Source organism: Lepus europaeus, chromosome 12 (genome assembly GCF_033115175.1).
Source record: "Lepus europaeus isolate LE1 chromosome 12, mLepTim1.pri, whole genome shotgun sequence".
Lineage (NCBI taxonomy): Eukaryota > Metazoa > Chordata > Mammalia > Lagomorpha > Leporidae > Lepus > Lepus europaeus.
Window position 1 is genome coordinate 38691640 of NC_084838.1, and position 27292 is coordinate 38718931.

A 27292-nucleotide genomic window follows, 5' to 3' on the forward strand; every position below is an offset into this window, starting at 1 on the left:
ATGGCTGGAGCTAGACCAGGCTGAAGCCAGAAGCCAGCAAGTCCACCTGGCTCTCCCGTGTGGAAGGCAAGGCCCCAACCATTGGAGCCATCGTCTGCTGCTTCCCAGGGTGTGCATAAGCTGGAAGCTGGAGTCAGGAGCAGAGGCAGGACGTGAACCCAGGGACGCCGACATGCAGTGTAGGTGTCCCAGCTGGCCACTCAACGGCTGGCCCAGTGCCTACCCAGAAGTCAGCACTTCTCGTCCGCACGTGGGAAGCTATTAGGCCACCAGCTCCAGGCCTTCTTGGGCTTCCTGCGGCAGGCTGGATGATATGTGGAGTTCCAGCTCACTCTGACAGTAAAATTACCATGATGGACAGTGCAGACTTGGCGTTCTGGGAGGTTGAGTCAATGGCATCTGAACATGTCTGCAAAACTCTCCACGTGGCAAGGGACGGCTTCTCTCCCTGGAATTGAGGTGAGTATGGCTCACGACCCTGAGGCCAGCCAGTGGGGCTGGGAGTCTGGGGGCCCCTTCAGATGCAGGTGGAATGTCCTTCACAAGCAAGCTGCCAGCTGTGGCTGGAAAGCCTGTCTCCAGCAAACTGGCATCTCCCCCACTAATAGCTTCTTGTGCTGCACGTGTGACCTTGCAGCCTTAAATCATACCTTCCGGGTGGGTGCAAGCTTTCACCCACAGCTGGCAGGGGAATGGGCTGAGCACCTGGGGAGAGTTGGACTGACTCCAAGAGACCCAGAAAAGCAGCAGAGGATGGTGCAAGTACCTGGACCCTTGACACCCATGTGGGAGACCCAGATGGAGTTATATTCTCTGGGCCAATTCAACCAGAAGTTTCCTTCCAAAGCGAATAGGATGACCTAAATCTTTTACTCATACTTAATCTTCTGCTGAGTGGAGCAAGCATATCTTTGAGCTCTGCTGTTCTGTCATGGCCTCCTTAAAAGGTCAAGGGTTCTAGTCTTACCTCCAGGGAAACCAGTGTTGCCCCACCTGGGTAACTGAAGAAGGAGAGACAGGGTCCACTGAGGCCTCCTCAAAGGTTCAAGGGGATATGAGTATGATGTGCTTAGGTTTATTGAGGCTGCCTTTGATGTGGATCATTCACCTGGTGATGGTGTTGCAGGTGGGAGTTCAGGCTGGACTGAACAGATGGCAAGAAAGAACTGTAGAAATATCTTACGTTATGCAAGAGGCCTCCTAAAGCAGAATATAGGAGAGACTTCATATAGTCTGTGTAAGGAGGAATGTGGGCAAGAAATAGTTGGGCTTAAAGCTCTCAGCTTGCCTCTCAGCCTCCTCCTAGGATACTTTAATTTTATTCCAGCAGTTTCAGAGAATTGCACATAATATTTTCCTTAAAGATAAAGAGATAGTTCCCTGAAATAGAAAAATGTTGGGCATTCCCAGAGAAAGGCAAAGGGACTAGAGTCTCATCTGGTGATTAGAGACTCACATGTCATTAAATTCTAGATTTTTGATCACTTTCTATGGCTGGTAATAGGACACTACAAAAGACTTAAAGTCCTCTTTTGAAGTCAAGATGAATTGTTTGCATCTCAAAATGCAGTGGGTCATAATGAGGAAATGAATGGAAGAGGTGAAGAGATAGACTGAAGGATGGCAGGAACCAAGGACTAGAGCTGTCAGGCTTATGTGGTATGGTTTTTGGGAGTAAAGGAGTCATTTTCTTAACGGGAAGGTACCAGGAAAATCCTGGGAGGTTATTTAGCTCATTTAGTTTAGCATCATTGCTTATCATGAATATATATTCAGGAGTGAGGATGGTGGTGAGGTACCTGGCTGTTAGGTAGCATAGAAATAGGACAGAGCAGCAGGGGTGTATCAGAGTTCCTGGAAGTAACTTGGAGGATTGAATATGTTTAGAAAACCCTTTATGTTATGGGCTGTTTCTTAGAAACTTCATTGTTCAACTTACTGCCCTTTATCACACTAATAGAAAACAAACACAATTTTGGTGTTTTCTGGCTTCTCCAAAGCACTTGGATTTTGGGTTTGTCTTCTAGCTATAGGTTTGTTTTAGTGTCAAGAAAAATAAATTTGCTCCCGTATCATGTCCTGGTCAAGATCATGTCAGTTTTTGTCCTAGGTACAGAGGCCTCCAAATACATGCTCATTTTCTTTACCTTTCCCTTGGAGTGGGGCCATTCCATTTCCTGCTGTGGTCTTTCTTCCAGGAGGCATTAACTCCATACAGCTGAAAGCAGTAGAGCTAAGAGACAGGCAGTAGGCTACAGCAGGCTCCTAGAAGGGTTTTCCTAAAGATCTTCCCAGTACCAGCAGGGAACATACAGGTTGGAATCTATCATTTTGTTCTGACATCTGTAAAATTAGCTGTGTGTTATGGTTAAACACAAAAGAATCCCCCTCTGGAAGAGGTCACTATGAAAGTTATCAAAAATGACCCTTTTGAGCTGTGGGTTGAAGCTCTTCTCTAGGTGGGAAGGACTTTACAGCCTTTCTCGAGCATTCCCTTAGCGGAATACAGTGGAGACAAGGAAGAGACAGACAACCCTTGGCTTAGACACATAGAGTATATTTTGGGTGGGGCTCTTCCCACCTGTGCCTTAATGGAAATGACAATAGCAGTCCTCCTCAACGGATGTGGGGGTTGGGGGCACCTATAGGTTCTTACTTCTCATCCTCGTGGGCAGACCAGTGTTTCGGTCTGAGGTAGGGCTGGGAGCTAAAAGTGTTCCCTGGTTGGGTGGCACGGGCCATTCGAGGACAGTGCCGAGGGCAATGGCGGGGAAGGGCTGGGACTGAGGCAGAGCCCTGGTGTTGGGAGCGGAGCCGGAGCTTAGTGTCTGGGGAATGGGAAACCCTCAGGAAAGCCGAGCCCCCCAGCTTCTCCGTGGGGCATGATTGGCCCTTGGGGTGCCCTGCTGGCTTGTCCATCTTAGTTCTCCTCTTGGGGCTTCTGGCTGGAGCCAGGCTCTTCTCAGCATTCTCTTTTCTGCTTTTGGCCACTTTCTCAGCTGCAGAAAATGTGGATTCCAAACACCCTTTGCCTTTCGTCTTGGAGTTAAAAGAATACAGAAAGGATTTCATCTTATTTAACAAGCTGGCCTCTGGAGGGCTGGGCCTCTTGTGCAGGTGGGCTGGCTTCACCTGCCCCTCAAAAAGCAGACTTTGCCACGTGTGGCCCTGCAAAGCTTTCCCCTGAATCAGTTGGCCTCGGAGAGGCTGGCTATGGGGAGCCTGGGCCAGCACAGGCTGGGCATTCTCAAGAATCCTTGCTGGTTGGAGAATAACATTAAGCTTGGTGTGACTAGCTTGCAGGTCATTCTCTGATGCTTTTGCCGCAGAGACTCCTGGAGGCAGCTCTGGGGCCTTAAGCTGAGGGTGATTCTGGGGTCTGTGTTGACAGGGATCAGCAAAATGAAAGCTATGGCTCCGTCGCCAGGAGCCTCGAGGTGTCCTGTTCAGAGGCATCCCTGCTGCCCTCTGCTCTTCAACAGAATGTCTTTCTTCTCTGGGTAAGGAGGGCCCAAGCCCTGCATCTCCTTCCCCATGGTCTCCTGCTCCTTTGAGTGTCCCTGAGTCCTCTCTCTTCTTACGCATCATGCGGAGTGGGGCTGAGTCCTTGCTCTTGCCCAGGCTTTGGGGCTCAGGGCTCCAGGATTCCTCTAGGCTGGGGTTGTTCTCACTGGCCTCCACCTGAACACAAAGCACCTGGGTCTCCGTCGTGTCCCCAGTGGGCTGTGAGATCCTGGAGGCCCAGGGGGCAGAACCGTGGGGCACTTCTTTGCAAGTAGGTTGCTTTGGGTTCTGCTGCATTGCCTTCAACTCAGTGGCCAGCTGCTCCTTAAAGAGGACCCATTCTGGTTCTAGGACGGGAAGCGTGTCTGGTGGGATGGATGGTTCCTGGAGCAACGCGTTTTCTTGGTTGTTGAGATTCCCAAGAGACTCTTGGAGGTACAGGTTCTCTGGATTTGTGGCAGTTTCTTCCCTGGACTCCCTTGCCCTGGCAGGAATTCCCAACTGTATCTCTAAGATCTTTTTTCTCAGGTGGAAGTTTAGTTTGGTCAAGATATGCGTCTTGATTGAGTAGGGGTTAGCAGGTTGTGGCTGGTTTTCTAGAAGCACCATCTCCATCATTTCTTCTTCTTGCTGTTCAATGTGGAGCTCCTCTGCAGTGTTTATACAAGTCTTGTTGTCATCTGGAAAGCACGGCCCAAAATCCAAACCTAGTTGTTGAAATGAAATCATCTGAGTCGGAGGCTCTGCTGGGATTTCGATAGGCCCAGATACCACCTCTGTGATTATAGATTGGCTAGTGATGGCTGGGGACGTGGCCCTGGAGAGAGCCACATAATAAAGAGCAGACAGCCCCGACAGGAAGGCCAGGTACTTGTGCCGTAAAGTCGTCTCCAGTTTCTCAATGACTTCCTCAGACAGGGCTTGGGGCAGCTTACGGCGTCTGGGGACAGGACGTGGTAGGGCCTGTTGCTGTGGCTCAAGCTCTGTTGGCATCCAGGGTATGACTTCGTGATGTGGGTCAGGGTCAGTTGCTTCCTGCAGCTCCAGGGGCTGGACTTCTGGAATGCAGGAAAAGGGAACCACTGCCAGGCCCCCAGGAATTCTGCAGTTCCAGGAGCTATAGACACGCGCAGGAACCTTGCCCTGTTGGATCTGTGCACACTTAGAGTTGATGTGGCTGTGCAACATTGCCTTGGCCTGGGTGAACAAGTATGGCATGGGGATCAATACTGGGGTCACAATGGGTGAGAGCAGGTCACCGGCCCTGTTGGTGTCTAGGGCTATGGTCTGGGGTGCACTCTCATCGGGTAGATCTTCGCTGCTCCAGGCCAGCGCCTGCTGGTCAGTGGAGGAAAGGAGCAATTGGATGGACTGCTGGATCTTCTGGGGCAGACCCCAGCGGTGGTGAATCAGCTGCTTCTGGAGATGGAATTCCAACATCCTCCGGGCATTTTCCGGGAAGAAGAGCAGTTCCCTGGTGAGGACTGAGACAGGCTTTGCCGACCAGCAAGTTTTCAGAGGCTCTGGAGAGTGGGCTTTGCCATAGGACTCATACTGCTTGGGGCTCTGGGCATGCTGAGATTTCCGGAAGGCAGCCGGCAAGCCCCATTGAAGCTGGAGCTGCCTCTGCAGCAGGTGCCATTCCAAGGTTTCATACTCAGCCAGAGTCAGAAATGGGACGTTGAACTGAGCTTGTTGATGGTCAGATGGAGCCACCCAATTTGGGGAAGGTGGGGAAGAGGGTGCACATGACTGGGGTGTAGTTTTTGGCATCAGAGGGAGGAGAGAATACTCCTTGATGAGAAAAGGATCCTTCAAGGAGGGCTTAGACATGTTTTCATTCTCAGAGAGGCCTTGAGAACCCAAGAAAGTGGCAACCAGAGACTCACTATGCAGGGAAGGGAGGCCACAGAATAGTTGGCTGTATTTCTGTTTCAGGTGGACTCCTGAATCATTATCCTGTTCACCAAGGAATGGATGGAAGCCACTTGGATCTTTAGTTGCTGGAGAGGCTAATGCTAAGGCCATAGGGTGTGGAAATTGGTGGCCGTGTTGCCTTTGTTCTGGGTCCATTATGGACCATTCAGAAACCCAGAATGTCTGGGTAGGCTGGCCAGCGGTACATGAACACCAGGCCTCGTGGCAAATGGTTCCAAAGCCATTAACAGAGACCTGAGATGCATTATTCAAGATGAAAGAAACCGGTTCATTATTTTCAGGCTGGTAATTGACTGGTGGATTTGGCATAAGTTGCCGAAGAGACTCCTCCACACGTCTAGGGAGCCCCCATCTCTGAAAATGCATCCACTTTTTCACATGTATCTCAAGAAGCCTTAGGGCTTCAGGACTAAGGAATGGCAGGTAGGCATGGGGTACCATTTGCAAGGCCATGGGATGTTTCAGAGTGGTGATCTCTGGATTTAGGGTCATTAAAGAGACCTGGGAATTCAAAGGCTGCAGAGTTTGACAATCATGGACTTGGGTGGAAATAATCTCCACCATCTCCTGCTGGTTCTCTGGAACTCTAGTTTCCTCCAGCACTGAAGAAGCCATAGTCTCTGGGCCCAAGATCATCTCTGGCACTTGAAATTCCTGCTCTAGCTGGAGGTAATCAGCCCAGTATTCTTGGATGCTGGCTGCACTGGTTGATTGGACAGCTGACTGGGTTAAGTATTTGGCCTCTGTTGCTTGTGCCAGTTTGGGGGCTACCAATGCTGGTGGTGAGAGCTCTTCAGAGTGATCAGAATGAATCTCCAGACTCTGCTCAAAAGATACACTAGATATGGACAAAATCTCCAAACAAGAAGAACCCTGCGATGTCCCTGATAGAGTGGCAGAAACCTGGTTACTCTCCCCAGCCAGTAACTGGTGAATTTCCAGAGCCAGGGCATTGCAGGTTTGGCAACAGGGGTCTTCACACAGGAGCCGCCTCACACTTCGATCCCCAGGAAGCCAGCCCTGGCTAGGAAAGGGAACACAGCAATTGTTAATGATGGAGTGAACTCTGCCTTTTTGGAAGAGTGTAGCCTGTGGATTGGTATTGTTCTCTACTAGTCCAGCACGACCCGAACCCTATACCCTCATATGTCTACCCTTTTCTTCTTTTCTTAAGGAACTGTTACTAGGCAAAGTATGGTAGGCTAGACTGAGAGTCTAAGGCTTGCTGGGCAAGGTCTCAGAGAAGCCATGGGAGGCCAAGGTCCTCAGAGGATACTGGTAGGTGGACTCACTTTTCTACTGACCTTCTTGAGAAACTAAACTAGGAAAAATGAATCAGGCAGAGAGAATATACAGTGATTTGCTGATGGGCCATAACCAGGAACATCACCAGGTAGAACCTGGATTAGTATAATTTTACGTCAAGAAAGTCAGAGCCAACTGTTTGGTACATCTAAACTGGGAAATGAGGGCCTTGTGGGAATTCTGCATTCTGGGAGTATTTGGTGTTCTTGCTGCTAGACCCAGCATCTCTTGGGAACCAATCCTGTTCTCTATGGATCTTAAGGACTAGATAAGATGATAGACTCCTGTCTGAAGTCTGTCCTAGGAACTGGCTCCCTGAAGACAGAACCATAACAGGTAACAGCCAACCTACATCCAGCCAGACTCAGGAGTCTTCCTTTGGAAGGGTATGGTTATAAAGAGAATATGGCAATGATGATTTCTTAATATGCAAAACCCATTCTCTGGACTGAATGACTTGTCTCATGTCTGAGTGCAGCCCCCTGTAGCATCCTTTATGAATTATGCACTAGACAAAACCTGAGTTCCAGAACTGCGTTTGCCATAGCACTGAGTGCAATTGGGTGACCCTTCCCTCCTGAGATATGTCAACTCTACTCTGCCCAGGCAACCTTCTCAGCTAGTGAACCAGCATGCACTGTGTGTGTCTCCCACCCAGCCATTATCCCTCTCCTCATCTCTGCCCCAGGCCAAGCCAAGATACCGTCACAGGCCAGACTCCAAGTTGGGAGACCAAAAAGAGCAGGAGATCACCTTTTCATGACTGAGATCAGCTCCCACGGCTTCTCAGCTTCTTCCTGGGAAAGTCTCCTAGCTGAGGAACCAGGAAAGAGTTTTATGGACCATGGGAGAGTGTCAGGGTTATCCCAGCGGAAGCTGGAGACCTATGACTCAACCAGAGCAGACTGAAATACCCAACTATCAATGATCTCAGGTGTGTCTACATACAGTCGAATCACGGCTTGTTCTCGTGGGCCTTTGCCCTGTGAATGAGGTGAGATCATTGGTATTGTGCCCATTTTATGGAGAACAAGACTGAGAGATGGTGTGACTTCTACAAGATTGTAAAACTAGCAAATCAAACAGTTAAGGGCATCTGGTTCCCAGGGGAAAAACAGAGAATTGGGGAACATTGTTATTTCCAACCCATGGAAATAACATTGTTATTTCCAACCCATGGAAGTCCTCTGTGGAAGTTGTCAGTCTGGTAAGTGGGAGCCTTCAGTGGTTAGAGCACTGACTCCTGGCACCAGGTGTCATGAAGGGACAGGAACTGTGGCTACTTCACCCACAGTGGAAGGGAGTCAGAGGAGAGAGCAAGACTTTACCTCTTGATGCTGCATCTCTGGCCCTCTGCCTGACTTTTCGGTGACGCTTAAAGACAAAAGCATTAGAATGTGAAGCTGGGGAACCATTTCTGTTTTCATGTCCTAGATGAGACAACAGTCCTATAATCACTTCCCACTCCCTTTCTATATCTCTCTCTGTATTTTTAAAAATATTTATTTATTTATTTGAAAGAGTTACCGAGAGAGAGACAGATGCAAAGAGAAAGATTGATCTTCTATCCTCTGGTTCACTCCCTAGATGGCTGCGATGGTCAGGGCTGAGCAAGGCCAAAGCCAGAAGCCAGGAGCCTCTTTCCAGTCTCCTATGTGGGTAGCAGGGGCCTACATACTTGGCCATATTCTGCTGCTTTTCCCAGGCACATTAGCAAGAAGCTGGATCAGAAGTGGAGCAGCCATGACACAAACCAGCACGCATAAGGGATACCAGCATTGTAGGCAGTGGCTTTACCCCCTACACCACAATGCCGGCCACTCTATCTGCATTTTAGATCTTGTCCTACGTTTCCTTTACTTACACTCCACCTTCTTTACCCTGACTTTTCCCTTATCTATCTATCTATCTATCTATTTTTTAAATTTTATTTAATGAACATAAATTTCCAAAGTACAGCTTATGGATTACAATAGCTTCCCCCCCATAACTTCCCTCCCACCCACAACACTCCCCTCTCCCACCCCCTCTCCTCTTCCATTCACATCAAGATTAATTTTCAATTATCTTTATATAAAGAAGATCAATTTAGCATATATTAAGCAAAGATTTCAACAGTTTGCACCCACACAGAAACACAAAGTGTAAAATACTATTTGAGTACTAGTTATAGCATTAATTAAACACCTAAGAATAATTGTGTATTAATTACAGAGTTCAACCAATAGTTTTAAGTAGAACATAAAAATACTAAAAGGGTAAAGTATTAAGTTCTTTTTTTCCTTTTTTTTGTTTGTAATGTAGTTTTTTTTTTTATTTAATAAATGTGAATTTACAAAGTGCAACTTTTGTATTGTTGTGGCTTCCCCCCCCAACCTCCCTCCCTCCCGTGGCCCTCCCCTCTCCCACTCCCTCTCCCATCCCACCCTTCATTGAGTTTCATTTTCAATTACCTTCATATACTGAAGATCAACTTAGTATATACTAAGCAAGGATTGCAACAGACTGCACTCACACAACCACACAAGGTATAGGGTATTGTTCAACTAGTAGTTTCATAGTAAAACACATTAAGGACAGAGATCCTACGTGGGGAGCATGTACCCAGTGACTCCCGTTGTTGATTTAACAATTGGCACTCTTATTTATGATGTCAGCAATCACCCCAGACTCTTGCTATGAGCTGTCTAGGCTATGGAAGCCCCTTGAGTTCACCGACTCTGAATTTGTTTAGTCAAGGCCGTATCACAGTGGAGGTTCCTTCTTCCCTTCAGAGAAAGGTGCCTCTCTCCGTTATGGCCTGTTCCTTCTGCTGGGGTCTTGTTCACCAGGATCTTTCATTTATTATCTATTTATTTATTATTCACCTGAGTCTCTTCAAAATTCTATACCTCCCATCCAATTCCCAGGACAAGTTCTGATAGAGACTAAGTGTTAAACAAGGGAATTAGTAGAAAACATTCATGGATATATGGTTCTAATAGTCGAAGAACTTTGTTTAATAAATGCCTTAAATAGCCACCAATCAGAGAAATCTCCCATATTTGGAGGTCTCCTGATATCCAGTGAGCTAGATCTCATATCTAGGTGTCTATTCAAGCCAAACAGAGATGTTCTTGACTTCTCTATTTGAATGTACTATAGGGAAAGCCTGTAATGAATTACTTCCTAGCCTCTAAGAACAGATTATATAAAAGTAACTGGAGGCATAGTATAAAAGTTGGAAGGGAGTGATAGTGAGATTCTATGGAGAGACCTTGGGGCTTAAATAATTTCAATTGTGTTTCCCTACCCGGCAGCAACTCCTTTTAGGTTCCAACTTCAATCCACAGTAACTCCTTCTCAGTTGCCAGAGAATTAGGAAAATAAATAAGATGGATCCATAGGTATATAAGCAATATCCAATGTCCTCCAGAACAAAAGTAGAGCTCAACATGGTCTAAACCTCATAAGCATGAGGAGACCAGCCATCCCTCTATCTAGGCGTTCAGAGTTCTAGTGTTTAATGGCTTCCAATGCCAGGCCTTGTCATGTCCGCCTCACAGAGGACGGAACCAGGCTCCCAGACTGCATCACAAAGCCCTCCTGTCTTGTAAGGCTGTGTCATAGGGAAGCTCATGTGGTGATTCAGTCTGTAGTTGAGGGTGTCTGGTTGTCTGCCACAGCCATAAGCAGTGCCTGTTTCCCACCTTCTCTTCACCCTGCACCCCCTACAACAGCCTCATCAGGCTTCTCTCCTTTATAGCAATTGTCTGGTCACCTGTCCTCAGAAAGCAGTGCTTAGACACACCACACACTTTTATGAGAATAGCACACAGGAGTTGGGGAAGGCAGGGCCTGGTAGTGATTTGCATATAGAAAGGTTTGTTTTGTTTTGTTTTGTTTTGTTTTCTGGCAATGAGTGATCATAAATCATTCAATCAAGAAGAAGGGACATGGCTGATGTGGCAGGGAAAAACCAAGGCCACTGTATTTATCCCGTCTATGTAGCCTTATGGGTAGGAAGAGACTGTAAATACTGCCTTTCAGGGAGGAATATTCATGTGGTCCACTTCCGATACTCTACCCTAGGCTTGGTTTTCCACAGCTTTTTATGCCCAGGTTATAGCATTCTGTCTGCTTGGGGAGATTAATGCCTGCAGAGATGGATTATACTTCTCAGTACAGGTCACAAACTACTTGCTATTTCTGGTTGGATCTCTTGATCTCTGTGGGTATGCTGTTTACCTATTGGATATTTGTTTGATCTGAATTTTGGGAATCTTTGAAATATGTTAGACCTAGATTTGGGAACCTTCAAAAGATGTTTTCCAAGTGAGCCACAGTATGCTCTTATACACTTATACTCTGCCCATGAAGTTACAGTTATATTATCTGCTTCACTTTCATGGGTATGTGGAAATTTCTCTAACAATCAGGATTTCTGAATATCCTTAAGAAGGTCTAGCCCTGGTGACAGTGGTCTCAATGTTACCAAAAGCTCAGTCACTGGCCCTGGTGCTGAATCAAAATAATGAAGAACAGGTTTGAGGGTAAAGAAAGGGTAAAGAAAAAGTTCCCTCTATCAATAGATGTGGAGATAACAGATTCTAAGAAGTCTCCATTGCATCCTACAGTCACCACTGGCGGGTCTATAAATTAGTACAGCCAGTATGGAAAACATGTAAATTCATCACATAAGTTAAAACTAGAACCACATATAATCCAGCAATGCTACTAGTGGGATATCACCAGTGGAATGAAATCGATATGTCAGGGAGATACCTGCTCTCCCATGTTCATTGCAGCATTATCCACAATGGCCAAGATATGGAATATATACAGGTCTACACATACATACACACACAGTGGGGTCTAATTTGGCCTTTCAAAGGAGGGACAACCTGCCATTTGCAGCAGCATGGGTGAACCTAGAGGGCACTGTGCTAAGTGAAGTAAGGCAGACGCAGGAAGACAAACACCGCATGAGCTCACTCGTATGTGGAAATGAAGGTGCAGATCTCACAGAAGCAGAGAGTAGACTGGCTGTCTGGAGGATGAGTGGGAGGTTTGAATGGGGAGAGTTTAGCTAAGGTTACCTTTAGGGTCCAGTGATTTTCTCCGGCCTTTCCAGATGGCTAGGGTCTCCAGGCAACATGTAATTTCCCACTTACCCCTAGAACCTGGGACTCTATCAATCAGGGCTCTGTTTAAAACTGGCAAGATGCCAGCTGTTGGGGGCGGCGCTGTGGTGTAGTGGGTTAACCTGCTGCCTGCAGTGCTGGCATCCCAAATGGGCAACGGTTTGAGCCCCGGCTGTTCCGCTTCCCATCCAGCTCTCTGCTTATGGCCTAGGAAAGCATTGAAAGACGGCCCAAGTCTGCAGGCCCTTGCACCTGCATGGGAGACCCAAAAAAAGCTCCTGGCTCCTGGCTTCAGTTCGGCCAGCCCAGCTCCAGCCATTTGGGGAGTGAACCAGCAGATGGAAGACCTCTGTCTCTATGTCTATCTGTCTCTCTCACTGCAACTCTGCCTTTCAAACAAATAAACCAATCTTTAAAAAAGAAAACAAGATGGCAGCTGTTGCTTCAGGTCTCAGAAGTCACGTGTAACCCTGGGTTAGCACTCGGTCCGCGTTAGGATCATCCGTACAGACGGGATGTTGGCGGCCCCAGCCCTGGGCCCATGCTTCTGATTAATCAGAGCTAAAGTACCTTCTGGAATGGTTTCAGGGTCCTTATGCACCTCCTGGAGGAAAGCCGGGAATTCTGCCCCCTGGGTCTTTTGGGCGCCCACTTCTATTTGTTCTTGATTTAAAAACACAGTAGCAACCAATTTGGTTAGCAGTTTTCTTCCCCAAGAGTGGGGTGGGGCACTCAGAAACACACAAAAATGAGTGCGTCAGCTCATGAGAACCTGCTTCGCAAGGCAGAGGCTCCAGAAGTCTCTTTCAATCTCCTTTCCCGGAAACTCTTTCAGTATTACACTCCTCCTTAGGACGACAGACCCTTGCAGCAGCCAACAAGTTACTTGGCTTCCCCTCTTCCATCTCTAGTGTGACCCAGGGTTCCACGGGGGAGGTTTGGGTTTTATCCCTAGGAGATAATCAGGGACCTCCATAGCCCCTGGATCTTCCCCTGCATGGAGGAGCTGCAGGATTGGGTTTGCCCTTGGCCACTCCCACTGCCAACGGCTCTCCAGTTCCAGCATGCACATGGCTGAGGCTGTAACTTAGTCGGTGGCCTATGGTTGGTACCATAGTGGGGGCGTGGGGTTACTCACCCATAGTGGCTCCTCCCATCCTTCTGGGTTACCTGGAACAGCCTAGATGGCAACCACCAACAAAGCCAGGTGTCTTTGCATCTCTCTGTTCTCTCCTGCTGTGTCTGGGTTGTTGACACTTTAAAGGCAATCTCCACCAGCGGACAGGGATTAGCCTCAGGCCCCATAGCCAATTTCTGCAGCTTATCTGGCCATCGGGGGCTTGACTACCTGCAGAGGTGGATTTGTGAGTTGGAAAAATGCCCCTCATCAGTGGTGGGAATCTTCTGGGCTGGCTCTTAGGCCTTACCGTGTGCCGGCCAATGAACCTGGTGGAGGAGAGACAAGTCTGCCACCCCCGTGCTGGGTGATGCTGGTCGTGCCATCAGGAAGGGGTGGGAGTGGTGCCAGCCAAGCTGTTCCCACAGACAGAGGGCTAGCCAGAGTCTGGGGAACAGGGTAGGGGCTTTTGCAGATCCTCTTTCCAGTTATTCTATTTTTCCACTGAGGGACTTCCAGAAGAGCCAGATTTTATTTCTCATTCAATGTTTCTCTTCATCTTGGGACATACAAGTCACCAGGCAAGAAGGACACAGAAAACTGCACATGGCAAGGATGGAGGATGGAGCCCTATGCAGGAAGTTTGCTCTTGTATATGTGATGAAAGAGTTGTCACCCGACTGGGCAAGCAGAAAAAACTGGCGAAGCTCAGAAATCATTAGGCAATTCACGAAGGAGAAATACAATCCCAGACATAACAACCAGAGCAGTGGCAAGAAAAACCAAGACATCAGACACTCCTGCCATCACCGAGCTCCCAGCACAAAACAGGACTGATTCTGAGATTTCTCTGCCTGTCCCTGTTCCCAGGAGCAAGCGAGCCCTGGATGGGCCACCGTCAACTGCTTCACTCGCTAGGGACAGTCCTATCTCCTATCTGGGTTTGCCCATTTTGATAGTGAACACAAGGGGCTCATTCACCCGGGGGTCACCCAGTAATCGACCTTGAGCAGGAGTTGCTCTGGGAAAGCTTTATCTCCTGTGACAGGGGCCGAGACAGTGGGCAGGGAGCCACCCCAAGAAGAGAGGCCATTGGCCGGTGCTTCCACAGCAGTTAGGGGAGCATCCCAGGTGCAGCAGGGGAGGAGGGAGACGGCCCCTCCTGATTGTGCAGTGAGCAACTTGCCTCCTTATCTGCCATATGCTCCCAAGATGGCGGCATCTTCCCGGCCAGGCAGAAAACCCAGTGTGATGAAGAATGAGCTCAGCGAAGGCCGTGAAGGTCTGCCCTGAGCTGCTATCTCGCTGCTTTGCTCCCTGGTTGTGGTGGTCTGGCCGCCCATCTGAGTGCAAGGTTGCAAGCTAAGCCCTGCTGGAACATTCTCTGATAAGCAAACCAGAGACTTGAGACTCTGCCGGTGTTTTGGTGCCGCTTCCTCTTTCCGCCTTAATCCCACACTGCTGTCTGCACAACCACTTCTCCCTTTCTGTCAGTGGCCCCGGGAGATGAGGGGGGCTGTGGCCAACGCCATGGTTCCTAAGAGCAGGATGCTGATTTTAGAGAGGACCGAACTGCCTGGTCCCTCCCACTGTCCCGGTGACCAGGGAGTTCAGCAGGGCTGGGGTTTGTCTTTTGTTTTTGCTGTGTTACCCCTCCCTTCCCGGAAAGCCCACCGAAGTCCGAATCTCTGCCTGTTGCTTGTTACTGCACAAGAAATCCTGCATGAAAGGCACCTCTGCTACCCTCCAGAGTCTGGGAATGGGAGAAAGTGCAATTCCAGAGAAATGCGCGCTCTTGGAGGCAAGGAGCTAAGGTCTTGCTAGCACAAAGCAGCTACGGTATGATACCACTGAGGTTGTACACAAAGCTTCTCCAGAAATCTGAGTGCTCTTTGCTTCTGTGTTCTTAGATTAGAAGCTTCTGTCACCTACGGAACAACAGCAGGGTGGGGGTGGGGGTGGGGAGAACCAGTTTATGTTGAATCCTGACATGGACCTGGGAAAAGTCCCTCCCATCCTCCGGGTTACCATTTTCCCGTAAGTACCATGAGGAGCTCGGAGGCACACTTCCTGGCAGTCTGCAGCTCTCTGACAGTCACGCAGGTGGGTGGTTTGAGTCACCAGGGTCCTTGCTGTGGCCTTCATGTCCTTGTTCCTGAGGCTGTAGATGATGGGGTTCAGCATGGGGGTCAGAAGTCCATAGAAGAGGGAGATGAGTTTGTTTGCAAGGTCCTGCTTGTCTGCCCCCAGGGGGTCCTTGGACTTGGGCTTCCCGTCCATGAAGAGGATGGTCCTGTAGAAGATAATCACCACAGTGAGGTGGGCAGAGCAGGTGGAGAAGGCCTTTTTCCTGCCCTCAGTTGACAGATCCTCAGGATGGTGGTGAGGATGAACACATAGGAGATGGAGATGAACAGGACTGGGACAGCAAGGAAGATCACGTTGGCCACAACCATGCTGACCACGTTGATGGAGATGTCAGCACAGGCCAACTTCAGCACAGCCAGGATCTCACAGGTGACGTGGTTGATGATGTTGTCCCCACAGAAGGGTAATTGTACTGCAAGAGAGACCTGGACCAAGGAGTTGGCTCCACCAGCCACCCAGTAGTCGGCAGCCATGGGCACATAGGCAGCCTCGCTCATGACCACGGGGTACCTAAGGGGGCGGCAGATGGCCACGTAGCGATCAAACGCCATCATGCCCAGGAGCACACACTCTGTGGCTCCCATGGCAAAGGAGAGGAACATCTGGACGGCACAGCCTGAGAAGGAGATGGTCTTCCTGGGGTCAGGAAGCTGTCGAGAATGAGGGGGACGGAGGAGGTGGTTGTGTAGCACCCGTCCAGGAGGGAATGGGCCCAGGAAGAAGTACATGGGCGGGTGCAGGCGGGCGTCCAGGGCGGTCACCAGGAAGAGGACCCGTTGCCCAGCAGGATCCCCAGGTACATGGACAGGATGAGCATGACGAATGTCTTCTCCAGCGTTGGGTGGGCTGAGTCCCAGGAGAATGAACCTCACCATGGGGAAGGTACTATTCGTCTCATCCATGGTGCGTCTTCTCTGACACTTCCGGGAACTCAGAAGGTCAAGTCCAGTGTTCTCTCCCTCCAGGTGTGCTGAGGCAGTCGGGTGAGAATCTTTGCCCTAATGCACAATGGGGGAATAGCCCTGACCATGTGCTCACCTGGGTGTGGTTCTAGGAGCAACACAGTAGAGTTCAGCATTTAGCTTTGGCTGTGAGAACAAACAGGTTCACTTGGACCAACTTTCTTGTAGATGGCACTTAGAAAAACTAGACAGAAGGTGCAAATGGGGTGGGAGACATTGCAGAGGTAACAGGACAACAGGAGGTGTGGGGTCACGGTTCTGGGAAAAGCAGGGGTTGGGGAAGTGCGGACAGCCTGGAGATTGTGTCCCAAAGTGGGGCTTTGAAGCCTCTCGAGGCACCGCCAGCAGCCCCTGGAGATGGGCAACAGGTTCTGGGGTACAAAGTCCACTGTGAGGGCCCCCAACTAAACTTTTTGGAATGGGATCACAAAGGGCAGCGCAATAGAACAAGAATAGGTAAGAGGAAGCAGGTGTCAGTCTGCATGTTCCCACAGCCCTGAGGTCAGGCTGAGCTGGTCCCAGACCTTCAAGGCTCCCAGTACCTGAGAGGCAAACACTAACATCACCCCAGTATTGAGACAACTTCTTTTTTATTTCTTAAAGATGTATTTATTTATTTGAAAGGCAGAATTAGAGAGAGGGTTAGGCAGAGGCAGAGATAGAGAGAAAGAGAGAGAGGTCTTCCACCTGCTGGTTCACTCCTCAAATGGCTGCAACGGCCAAGGCTGGGCCAGGCAGCAGTCAGGAGACAGGAGCTTGATCAAGTCTTCCACACAGGTGCAGGTGCAGGTGCAGGTGCAGGGGCCTAAGCCCTTGGGCCATCTTCCGCTGCTTTCCTGGGATCAGGAGCAGGGAACTGGATCGGAAGTGGAGCAGCCAGGACTGGAACTGGCGCCCATATGTTGCTGCTGCACCATAGTGCTGGCCCTGGTGCAATTTCTATAAATAATTTTGGAAATATAACTGCTGGCATACATTGTAAACATAAGGCACACAAGGTGATAACACGATATTAATGAACACCAAAAAAAAAAAAAAAAAAAAAAACAGAAAAATCAAGCATCCTCATCCTTGGCCCAGGCGGGAGCCTAGAGGACACTGCTGAGAGAAGCAGCCCACGTCTTGACACTCACAGTGCCACGGCCTGAAAGTCCTGCTGATCCTTTTGTAAACGTGGAGCAGCCGGCGGGCCCCTGGGGCACTGCAACCCTGCAGCTTCCCCTTGGCTTCATCTTCTGCTGCCTGACCCGAGGCACCGCGCTCCTGAGACTGCAGAACCTGCGGTCCTGCTGTGAGCGCTTCTTTCTGGGAAGCTTAACTCTCTCCCCAGACTTCTAGGCGTTCTTAAAGTAGCATTTGTTCTGGCCCAGTACAAAACCTGGTTGCAAGTTTGAGGGTGCTGGGCAAGTTGGCTCTGTTTGCCCTGTAACCAAAATACTCGTGAGGGACCGGCGTGTGGCGCAGCGGGTTAAGCCGACACCTGCTCTGCTGCCACCCCCTATCGGAGGTCCAGTTCCAGTCTCGGCTGCTTCACTTCTGATCCAGCTCCCTGCTAATGTCCTTGGGAAGGCAGCGGAGGAGGGCTCAGGTATTTGGGCCTCTGCCGCCCACATGGGAGACCTGGATGGGGTTTCCAGGCTCCTGGCTTCAGCCTGGCCCAGCCTGGCCATTATGGTCTTTTCAGAAGTGAACCAGTGGCTGGATCTTTCTCCCTGTCCTTCCCCACCTGTCTGTAACTCTGCCTTTCAAATAAATAAATCACTCTTAAAAAGCAAATACGCATGACTACTCCGATTCCCAGCTCCAAGAGCCTCAGCCGTTGCCGGGGCTGCCTGCCTGGGAAGCTCCGGGCAGCCCCTGAGTGGGGCCTCAGCCCGCAGTGCTCATGGGAGCCATGATGATTCAATTCAGGTTTTACAGACAGTTTTGGAGCATCTGCTCTGGGCCAGGCACAGTTCAGGGTGAGGGAAAACAGCAATGAAAGGCACAGCTCCTGACCCCAAAGAACTCAAGATCTAGAGAGGGGTGGGCGAGCGCTTGGCCTTGTGGTGAAGGCACTCACGCCCCTCCCTGGAGTGCCTCAGTCCCATCCCAGCACTGCTAGGACTCTGACTTCTTGCTAATGCAGATCTGTGTGGGCCGTGGTGATGGCTCAAGAAATTAGGTTCCTGTAGCCACGCGTGAAACCTGGATTGAGATCCCAGCTTCACCCCAGCCCAGCCCCAGCCACCGAGGGCCTTGAGGGGAGTGACCCAGTGGCTGGGAGCACTCCCTCTGGTCTGTCTCTGTCTTTTTCTCTCTGCCTCTCAAATAAAGTAATTTTTATTTGAGACAGTCCTGCAAACAATTAGACCATCGTCATACTCTCCTTCGACCGCACTAATCACTCCAGGGCTTGTAACCCGTGGGGCCTCTGTTCCTCTCCCAGGCCAAGAACTGTTCCTGCATTTCTGATAGTCCTGGTGCCAGGCTTGACTGAGCAGTGTGGAGCTCTTGGCCTCCCGACAAGGCTCAATTCCCCCGGAAGTAGCTGGCCTTTGGGATGGAGCTGAACTCTACCCCCTTGCAGCCTGCACCGGACCCTGCCATCTGGGGCCTCAACGGGCAGTTAACCATCCTCCACGTCCCCCGCGGGACAGCCTCACATATCCAGACATTGTTTGGCTTCAGCACGAAGATGAACAAGAATCCATCTCCCCCTTCCCCCTAGGTCCTTGAAAAACACAGCTGTAACTGTAGCCTGCAGTGCTGGCATCCTATATGGGAGCCAGTTCAAGTCCTGGCTGCTCCACTTCCGATCTGGCTCCCTGCTAATGCACCTGGGAAAGCAGTGGAAGATGGCTCAAGAGCTTGGCTAGCCATGTGGGAGACTTGGAAGAAGCTTCTGGCTCCTGGCTTCCACCTGACCCAGCCCTGGCTGTTACAACCATGTGGGGACCAGCGGCTGGAAGATCCATGTCTGTGTCTCTCTGTCTCTCTCTAACTTTGCCTTTCAAATAAATAAAATAAATTTTAAAAGAAAAGAAAAACAAAGCATAGCTGTGTCTCTCTGAGGCAAATACATCATCCAGAGGTCGACTACAAAGGCTGATACAGAAAATGGTCCCCAAGCTTGAAGTCAGCCCCTGTGCCTGGGACCCACTGGTACCTGTGATGCAGGGACGCAGCCGGCAGCTGGCCAGGCCTCACACCTCTTCTGGGACCCAGGGCCCTGTAAAGAGAGTGTTCCCTGCAGTCACCATCCCCACATGCAGACACGTGGCCCGGGGTAGCCGTGGACTTCAGACTGTGCCTATAGCGGTTGTCACCAAGGCAGGCCAGCTGAGTGTGGGAAGCGGGACAGGAGTGCGTGTCCGGCAAGCATTCCCTGCACAGGGATGAGGAAAGAGCTGCACACCCTCCCCGCTCCCGCGCCCGTTGCACAGTCTGATGAGAGCAATGAAGCTGAGCTACCGAAGCCGCTCTTGCCCTCACCAGAGCTTTCTCAGCAACTTGCTGAGAAGAACGAGCCATTTCCTAAGCGCTGGGAAGAAGCTGCACATCAGAAGGGTCTGAGCAGCAGGGCTCAGGGCTCAGAACGCGTGACAGGTGCACCTGTGACAGGTGAAGGTCTGGCTGGTCCTGTCCCCTCCACCTGTCTTGTGTGGTTGGGGAAAAATTTCCCAAGGCCTGGCCATTGCCCCTAGAAGACAATTAGACCCCGTTTGTTCTTTGGGACCGTGGTCGTCCCTGAAGTCATTTACAGTTTGGAAAGTGAGTTGCATTCAGTTAGAAACTTCGTATCCTATTGGGATAATGTCCCCAAGACCCAATTATGTCCAAGGCACCACAAGAAGTTTGCTGCCTGTTTCCCTCCCTTCCTCCCTCCCTCTCTTCCTTCCTCTTCCACTCCCTGCAGTCCCTCCTGCCTCCTTGCCTCCCAGCCTCCCCCCCTCCCTTCTCTCTGAGCATCCTAATCCAGTTAGCAGAGTCAATCAGCCTGCTGGCTGTTGACTAAGTGATTCATTCAGACCCCCAAGTCTTTTCCCCTGTGTTTGGCCAAGCCCCATCACCCCCATTCTGTGCTCAGGCAGTGCTTTGGGGTATCTGAGGCAAAGATTTGAGCTCTTCCTCCAAATTTTCATCTCGTTGTGTTAGGGGCCTTGAACCAACTTGCTGTGTTCTCTCAATCCTCACTGGCCATCCAACTAAGTCACTGTCCTTTTCCCCATCATCTCCACATGTGCTCCAAGACCTCATGGGAGTCCCTGACAGAAGGTGACCCAGGACAACAAGGGTCCAGAGGATGGGCGCCTTTCTTTACTCAGCAAATGTGCAGAGAAACCTAGGGCGCTGCCTCTGGGGAGTGCGCCCTCTGGTGGCAGCAGAGTCACATGACGAGATAGTCACCAAACAGGGACAGTGGTACATGGCAGGAAGAGGGTTCAGGCTGGGGGAGGAGCCCCCAGAGAAGGTGACCCCAGCCTGTGGTGTGCTGCCGGTGGCTCGCACTGGATCATCAATTATTATCATGAGTTATTCACAGTTTCCGCTCAGTTTCCACTCAGTGACTTCCTTGGTAGCTTTAAGTCGACCATGATGAGAATATTTACATCACAGAAATCAGCAAATGCTACAGATCAACGGTAGTATTTTTTTTTTAAGATTTATTTATTTATTTTAAAAGTCAGAGTTACAGAGAGAGAGACAGAGACAGAGACAGAGAGACAGAGAGAGGTCTTCCATCTGCTGGTTCACTCCCCAAATGGCTGCAACAACCAGGGCTGGGCCAGGAAGAAGCCAGGAGCCAGGAGCTCAAGGCATTTTGAGTTGGTTGTTAAATCTCTGCCAGCACACTGCTGGAGTGCAGAGTGGCAGTGAGCCCGAGAAGGGAGACGGGGAAGCCTCCCTTGGCCGCAGGGGCTGCTACTAACAAAGGTGGAATGAGCCGGCTGGCAGTGACCAGCAGGGGGAAGTTGCTGGGGCCTGAAGGTGCCAGCAGGTGATGCTCCTGGGAGGAAGGCAGGGCCCTAGCGCCTGCTCCTGTCGGGCATGCAGAGGCTGATGGGGTTTTAGCAAAGGTCTGATATGACCGCATTTGCATTTTAGGTTGGTTACTTTGGGCACAGTATGGAGGGAACTAGGAGAAGAGGACAAGGACCGGAGACGTAGGGAAACACTTCGGGAAAGGACAGGTAAGTCCGTGGCCTGGACAACGACAGAGGGACGTGGTGAGGACAGGAAGATTCAAAAATTGTTTGGTGGATTAAAAAATACAGTGTTCCCTTTTGTGGGATGTAGCCAGCAGGAGAGAGGGTAGAATCAGTATTTCTGGCTCAGATGTTGGGAGGATGCTGCTGACCCCACTAAGGTGTTAACCAGATTGCTGGTTTCAGGGGAGAAGATGGATTCTGTGGGGGGCATGGTGGGTCTGAGGCCCTGGGGAACACCCAGGTAGAGATGGGGCAGAACTCTGAGCAGGGGGTGAAGGTTTCTGACTTTTCAGCCTGTCCATCACTCAGGGAAGTGGTGGCGGTGGCTTGGCTGTCCCTGGATGGGACTCTAACTGTGTTACCACGGGAGATTGTCAGAGGCCTCCTAAGAAGCAAAGTCACAGGATTATAGGAGTCCTTGGCCACAGGGCCACGGGAGCCCAACTGCTGTGACCCAAGATAGGAAGATGGGGATAGGAAGAAGGCACTCCACCGGAAGGACAGAGAAAAACACCCCGGGACCAGTGACCCAGGGGAAGTTAGCTGGGGGGTGACAGTCAAAGGTCAAGGGTCAAGGGTCAGCAGCTGCTCTGCTGGGTCTGAAAGAATCCCTTCCCTCCACTTAGATGCCATCAAAGTCATAACTGGGACTCCAGTCTGCTGCCCTGAGCATGCTCCCTAATCATCTGGAGGACTTAAGTCAGACGCAAAATACCCGTGTACACCCACCCGCACACACCCACCCGCGCATGCGCCAGAGACTCTGACGGAGGTCTAGGTGGCATCCAAGGACCTGCGAAGTCCCCAGGTCCCGGTTGCTGCTGCTGCTGCTGCTGCTGCCCGCCTCTGGGTCGCACCTGAGCTGTCTGCGGCTCGATTTCTTGCTAATGCGGTGCTGGGGAGACTCAGGGCACTGGGATCTGGGGCCCTGCTAGCCATGTTTCCCTTCATGAATCAGAGCCTCCGACAGACCAGCCCAGGGATATTTGGGTTTGGTCAAGGCAAAGCTTGGTGCATCAGAAATCTCATTCCCGGATGTCTGTGGGGGGGAGGTGGATATGGAGAGCTGATTTGCCAAGGACGAGCGGAAGGGACCAAGGGGTCGGTGAACCCCAGGCTTTCCCGGGTCAGCAGACGCCTGTGCCGCCCGAGGACAGACGTGGCCGTGGCATTCCCCCGGAAGTCACAGGAGCTTCCTTGAGATCCCACGTGTGAAGGGGCTGATGCTGCCCAGAAATCTAGAGGTTCCACCCGGAGTCAGAAGAAGAACACTGTTTGGAAGGGGGAAAAGAACCACCGCCCTCTGGGGATAAAACCCCGACCAGACCCAGACCCCTGAGGAGGGAAGGGGACGGAGGCCAGGTGGGGTGGGGGTGGGCAAAGCTGTGCCTCCCCAAGGCTGGGAGACCACTCGCCGAGGCAAGCCCTCTGCTCCAACCAGAGCAAGAGGAGCAGGGCAGAGTGGCTGCGCACCCCCCAGGGCGGGGACCAGAGCTGGGGGACACCTGCTGTAGAAGCCACTTGGATCCCGATTGACATTCCAACACCCATTCAAGTGTGAGCCCCAAGTGTCTGGCAGAGAATCCCGCAACATCTCTCAACTCCTGCAGAAATCTGAGCGGCTAGGAGCTCCGAGGTCAAAGAGAACAGCCACCGCCGCCAGAGTGTCAGGGTGTGGTGCAATGGGGAGGGTCCTCCACCCGCTCACACTCGGGGACCCTTCCACTGCCGGCTCCACGGTGCTTCAGATGCCACCCATGTGGGCCAACCAGTCCTGCAGCTTTCTGGACAGCACATGAGTACCCTACCATTGACTCCTGACCCTAGCTAGCTGGAGCTGGTACAGACTTCACAGGATGAGGGCTCAGTCTCCCAAGCCTGCCCCCACTTCCGGCACCAGTCCCAGTTCTGGGTCACCCTTCCTTCTCACCGACCAGCAGCCAGGGGTGCTTCCACAAACCCCTCCTCAGCTTCCGGCATTTGCTTCGACGGCTCACAAAAATCAAAGAAACGCTTGACTTTCATTGACCAGTTTATCATACAGGACACAACTCGGCAAGAGCCACATGGAAGAGCTGTGTAGGGCAGGTGGAGGGGGAGGGTGGGGCTTCCATGCCCCCATGCACCCTCCCTCCCCCCGCCCGGTGCACTGCGGTCCCCGCTCTGCCACGTGCTCACCATCCAGGAAGCTCTCCCAGCCCCTTGGGTTTGGGACTTTTTCTGGTAGTCCGTCTATGTAGGCATAATTGATTAAATCATTGGCCATTGGTGATTGATCTCAATCTCCAGCCCTCTCTCCATTCTGGGAGTTGGAGGTGGGGAGGGGCTGAATGTTACAAGCTCTCTGGGGGCCAGCACTATGACATAGTGAGTAAAGCCGCCGCCTGTAGTGCCCGCATCCCATATGGGCACCAGTTGGAGTTCCGGCTGCTCCCTTCCCATCCAGCTCACTGCTAATGGCCTGGGAAAGCAGCAGTAGATGGCCCAGGTCCTTGGGCCCCTGCACCCACGTGGGAGACCCAGAAGAAGCTCCTGGCTCCTGGCTTCAGATTGGCACAGCTCTGACAGTTGCCACCAACTGGGGAGTGAACCAGCAGATGGAAGACCTCTCTCTCTCTGCCTCTCCTTCTCTGTCTGTGTAACTCTGACTTTCAAATAAGTAAAATAAAGCTTAGAAAAAAGAAGTGGAGCAGCCAGGAGCCGAACAGTTGCTCGTCTGGGATGCCACTTAACAAGCGCCTCCCCATTGTGCCAACTACAAGAAACCAGCTCAGCGGTGAACACCTGGATCACAGAGAGTATTCCCTAGTCACAGCTTCATCTGCATGCACCAGTCCCGAGCTGGGCTCAAAGGATGGGCAGGAAAGCAGCAGAAGCAACGCCGCGGCCGCCCTGTTCCTCCCAGGCCAGACAGGCTGCCCGGCGTATTCCCCCACGGCTTCCCTCTGGTCCTCGAGGTTTGCTGTATTGTACATGAGTGTTGCTTCTGCTGATCTCAAGTTCACTGGCTGAGGACCCTATAACAAGAGAAACGCACACACATGTGTTCAACACACGTTTTGTGTGACACAGGGGGCTTCATACGGAAGTGAAGAGCCCGCGACACAGTTAAGCCTGAGAGTTCTTTGTAGAAAGTGGAGACTGGAGAGTCGCGGGGCAACGTGATGGGGCCAAGAGCAACCACGTGTAGTCAGCTGGGCGTCCTCTCGGCCCGCGTCCTGTGCGGTTCTTACGCCCTGCCTCAGGGGAGGAGGGTGAGGGAAGGTCAGAGAGATAGTCTACACGTGCCCTTTCTCAAACTCCTTCAGCTTACGCTGTTCGGCATGCCAGGGTGCCAAATGTGGGGTCACCTGCCATCTGGTGACCTTTGATTCTTCTCTGGTGCGCGTCTCACACCCCTCATCTGGCTCTCAGTCCTGCAAATTCCTTCTGGATGTCTCCCAGGGCCACCCTCTCCTCCGTCCCGGGCATGGTCCTCTGGTGCCCAGCATCCTGGACAGTGTTGCGGCTGCCTTCAGATAGTTCCACTCTGCTGGGCGTTCTCCTATCGCAGAGTCCTGTCTCAGGCCATCGGGCCCCACGCCCACCCCAACTCTGTGGAGAACAGAGAGAGCATACACTGGGTCCCGGAGAGGAGAAGCCTGGGTGGCCTGAGAACCCCCGAAGTTTCTGGAATGTTTAGATCCCCCTCTAGAGTTCTTGAGGGCAACGACAGGGCCGCCTTGAACCAATCCTTGCAACCAAAGCCCAGGAGAACCCTGAGTAGTTGGCACTGGAAAGCATTCTGGGACATTGTCTTGAGTATGGGGCAGACTTCCGTAGCTCCCCCTAATTGGGCCTGTGGGGTGACCTCTGAGCCTCTTACCAAACTTTAAATTGCTTCTGGGATAGGACCTGGCCGCAGAACAACCGCCCCAAATTCCTGAGAGACTCCCTGTGGGATCCTCTGGGAAAGGAGTGTGGGGCACAGAGGAGCTGGGGTTTGGGGCCAGTGGCCAGGCAGGGCTGGGCGGCCCACCGTGGTACAGTCTTCTCCAGGCCAGGGCTCCTGGCTGAGCCTCTGTCCCCTTGTCTCGCAGAGCCTGGTGGCTGGGCAAGGACTTCTGGGACTGTGGGTGCACCACAACGCCTCTCTGTTCAGGGTCATCTTGAGACACCAGCAGGTGAGACAGCAGTCAGAGTATGTATGCCCATGCAAGAGTGTGCCCCCAGAGCTGCTGGGACGGCTGGCAGAGAGAGGGCTCGGATGGCTGGCTTGGTCGTGTGGCTGTGTACCGCCCAGGTGGGCAGGGGACACTAGGGGCAGTCGCTCCTCCTGGAACGTTTCCGGCTCCCCTGGCCTTCCTTCCTGCAAGCAATAGATCCTGACTGGACTGTATCCTAAACCAGGTCCGCCCTGGGTGGCTTCTGTGGCCAGCTCTCCCCCAGCTGGGAGGAAGACAGGGCGGCTGTGCAGGGGAGGGGCTGGGGGAGCTCTGGAGGCTGCGGCTGCTGAAGGGAGCAGGCAAGCTTCGTGTGAGCCCAGAGGGCAGGCTAGGGGCCAGAGGAGGAGGGAAGGAGTGAGGAAAAGCCGATTTCACACCCCGAAGCTTCCTGACAGCCACAGTGCTGTGAGCTCCCCTGAGGGAAGCCTCAAGCAGCGGCTGAGGTCACCGACGGGAAAGGGGCTTCTGTGCAGGTGGCTCCGGGCTGTGTATGCGGTGGCTTTACTATGAACTTCCGCCAGGACTCAGATCGTGTGCTCCCTGACAGTAAAAGGAGTGTTGGGCCCCTCAGTAGTAGAGATGCCCACTTGCTCGAGAGGACGCCCAAAAACCCAGACTCCAAACCAGCTGATGCAAAAAGCATGAGGTATTTATTGTACGTTTGCGCAAACGGGCCCCTCACCTCAGGCAGTGAGGAGCCCTGAGCGGCAGTTTTACACAGGTTATATAGGCAACGAATTAGCATATTCCTAACGCATGCATAGGATTGGTCAGTTCAGAGGGACCGTTAGCATATGGGAGAATGCTGGCGAAGAATGCTGGTGGAGAGTGCTGGTATAAAATGCAGAGGTGGCACGGGATTGGTTGGTTCGGAGGGACAATTAGCATACCGGAGAATGCTGAGGGAGAGTGCTAAGGTGTTACAGGATTGGCCGGTCGCAGTGACATCATAAGTGTGCGCCTAGAGACCCTCCGAAGGGAGGGGCAGCTCTGCTCTGGGGCGCGCCCAGAGGTTTCCTGGAGGGGAGGGGCAGTTCTGCTCTGGGTAGCATCTAACCTCTTAAGAAGCCCCTGATATTTGCCCAGGCCTAGTTTCCTGTCCCTCTCCCCCATAAGGGTCCTTCATTCCCTCCTTTTCTCTTTGCACAGATTTTAATCCTAAAATCTATTGGACCTCGGAGATCTTTGAAGCTTGACACTGGTACTGTTGAGTCAGCACCCGGGTTTGGAGTTAAACTTGCCAAGCTAGGCGAAAGGGTGGCTGGCAAAAGGGGTGGTCTGGGGAGAGCCTGCCTCACTGGAGGGAGGGAACTCTGTTCTTGCTGGACTGGGTTGAGTCCCACTGACTGGGGACTGGGAGCCATACACGCCCCAATAGTTAAGACTATTTTTAGGGATTTTTGTCAAATTATTCTGGTCAGGTACATCCCAGGTATCTAACCCAGTAACCAGTTGACATACGTTCGGGTATAAGGTGGGCCACCATGCCCTGGGGGTATGTAACCACTAACAGACCAGGCCACCCGTCCTGTGGGGGAAATTACTTCCCACGTTAACAATTGTGGAGCATGGGGATTGGAAAAACAATGGGGAAAGGCCAGGAACATCACAAATATTAAACAGTTTTTGAAAGTCTTAGCTTGAGCGGGTTCTGAGTGCGCTGGAGCTTCCATTTGGCTGGTCTATCTGGATCCTCGGGGCCCTGGGGAGGTGGTGCTCGCTTCACGTGTGAGGCGTGGACCCACGCAGCGATTCCGTCGACCTTGAGAGCGGTGGGAGTTGTCAACAGCACAGTGAA

General features: G+C 51.7%; 1 protein-coding gene and 1 pseudogene across 1 annotated transcript; both read right to left on the reverse strand.

Moving 5' to 3' along the window:
• Positions 1-2633: 2633 nt before the first annotated feature.
• LOC133771723 (protein SPATA31F1-like) lies at positions 2634-10507 on the reverse strand. The gene is made up of 4 exons (XM_062207967.1): positions 10040-10507; positions 8076-8121; positions 7501-7561; positions 2634-6466 (listed from the first exon to the last, which is right to left on the reverse strand). Exons 1-4 carry the CDS (start codon positions 10181-10183, stop codon positions 2653-2655), a joined length of 4065 nt encoding a protein of 1354 aa, XP_062063951.1. The 5' UTR covers positions 10184-10507; the 3' UTR covers positions 2634-2652.
• Positions 10508-12345: 1838 nt separating this feature from the next.
• LOC133770955 (olfactory receptor 13C7-like) lies at positions 12346-16037 on the reverse strand (annotated as a pseudogene).
• Between the last annotated feature and the right edge of the window lie 11255 nt (positions 16038-27292).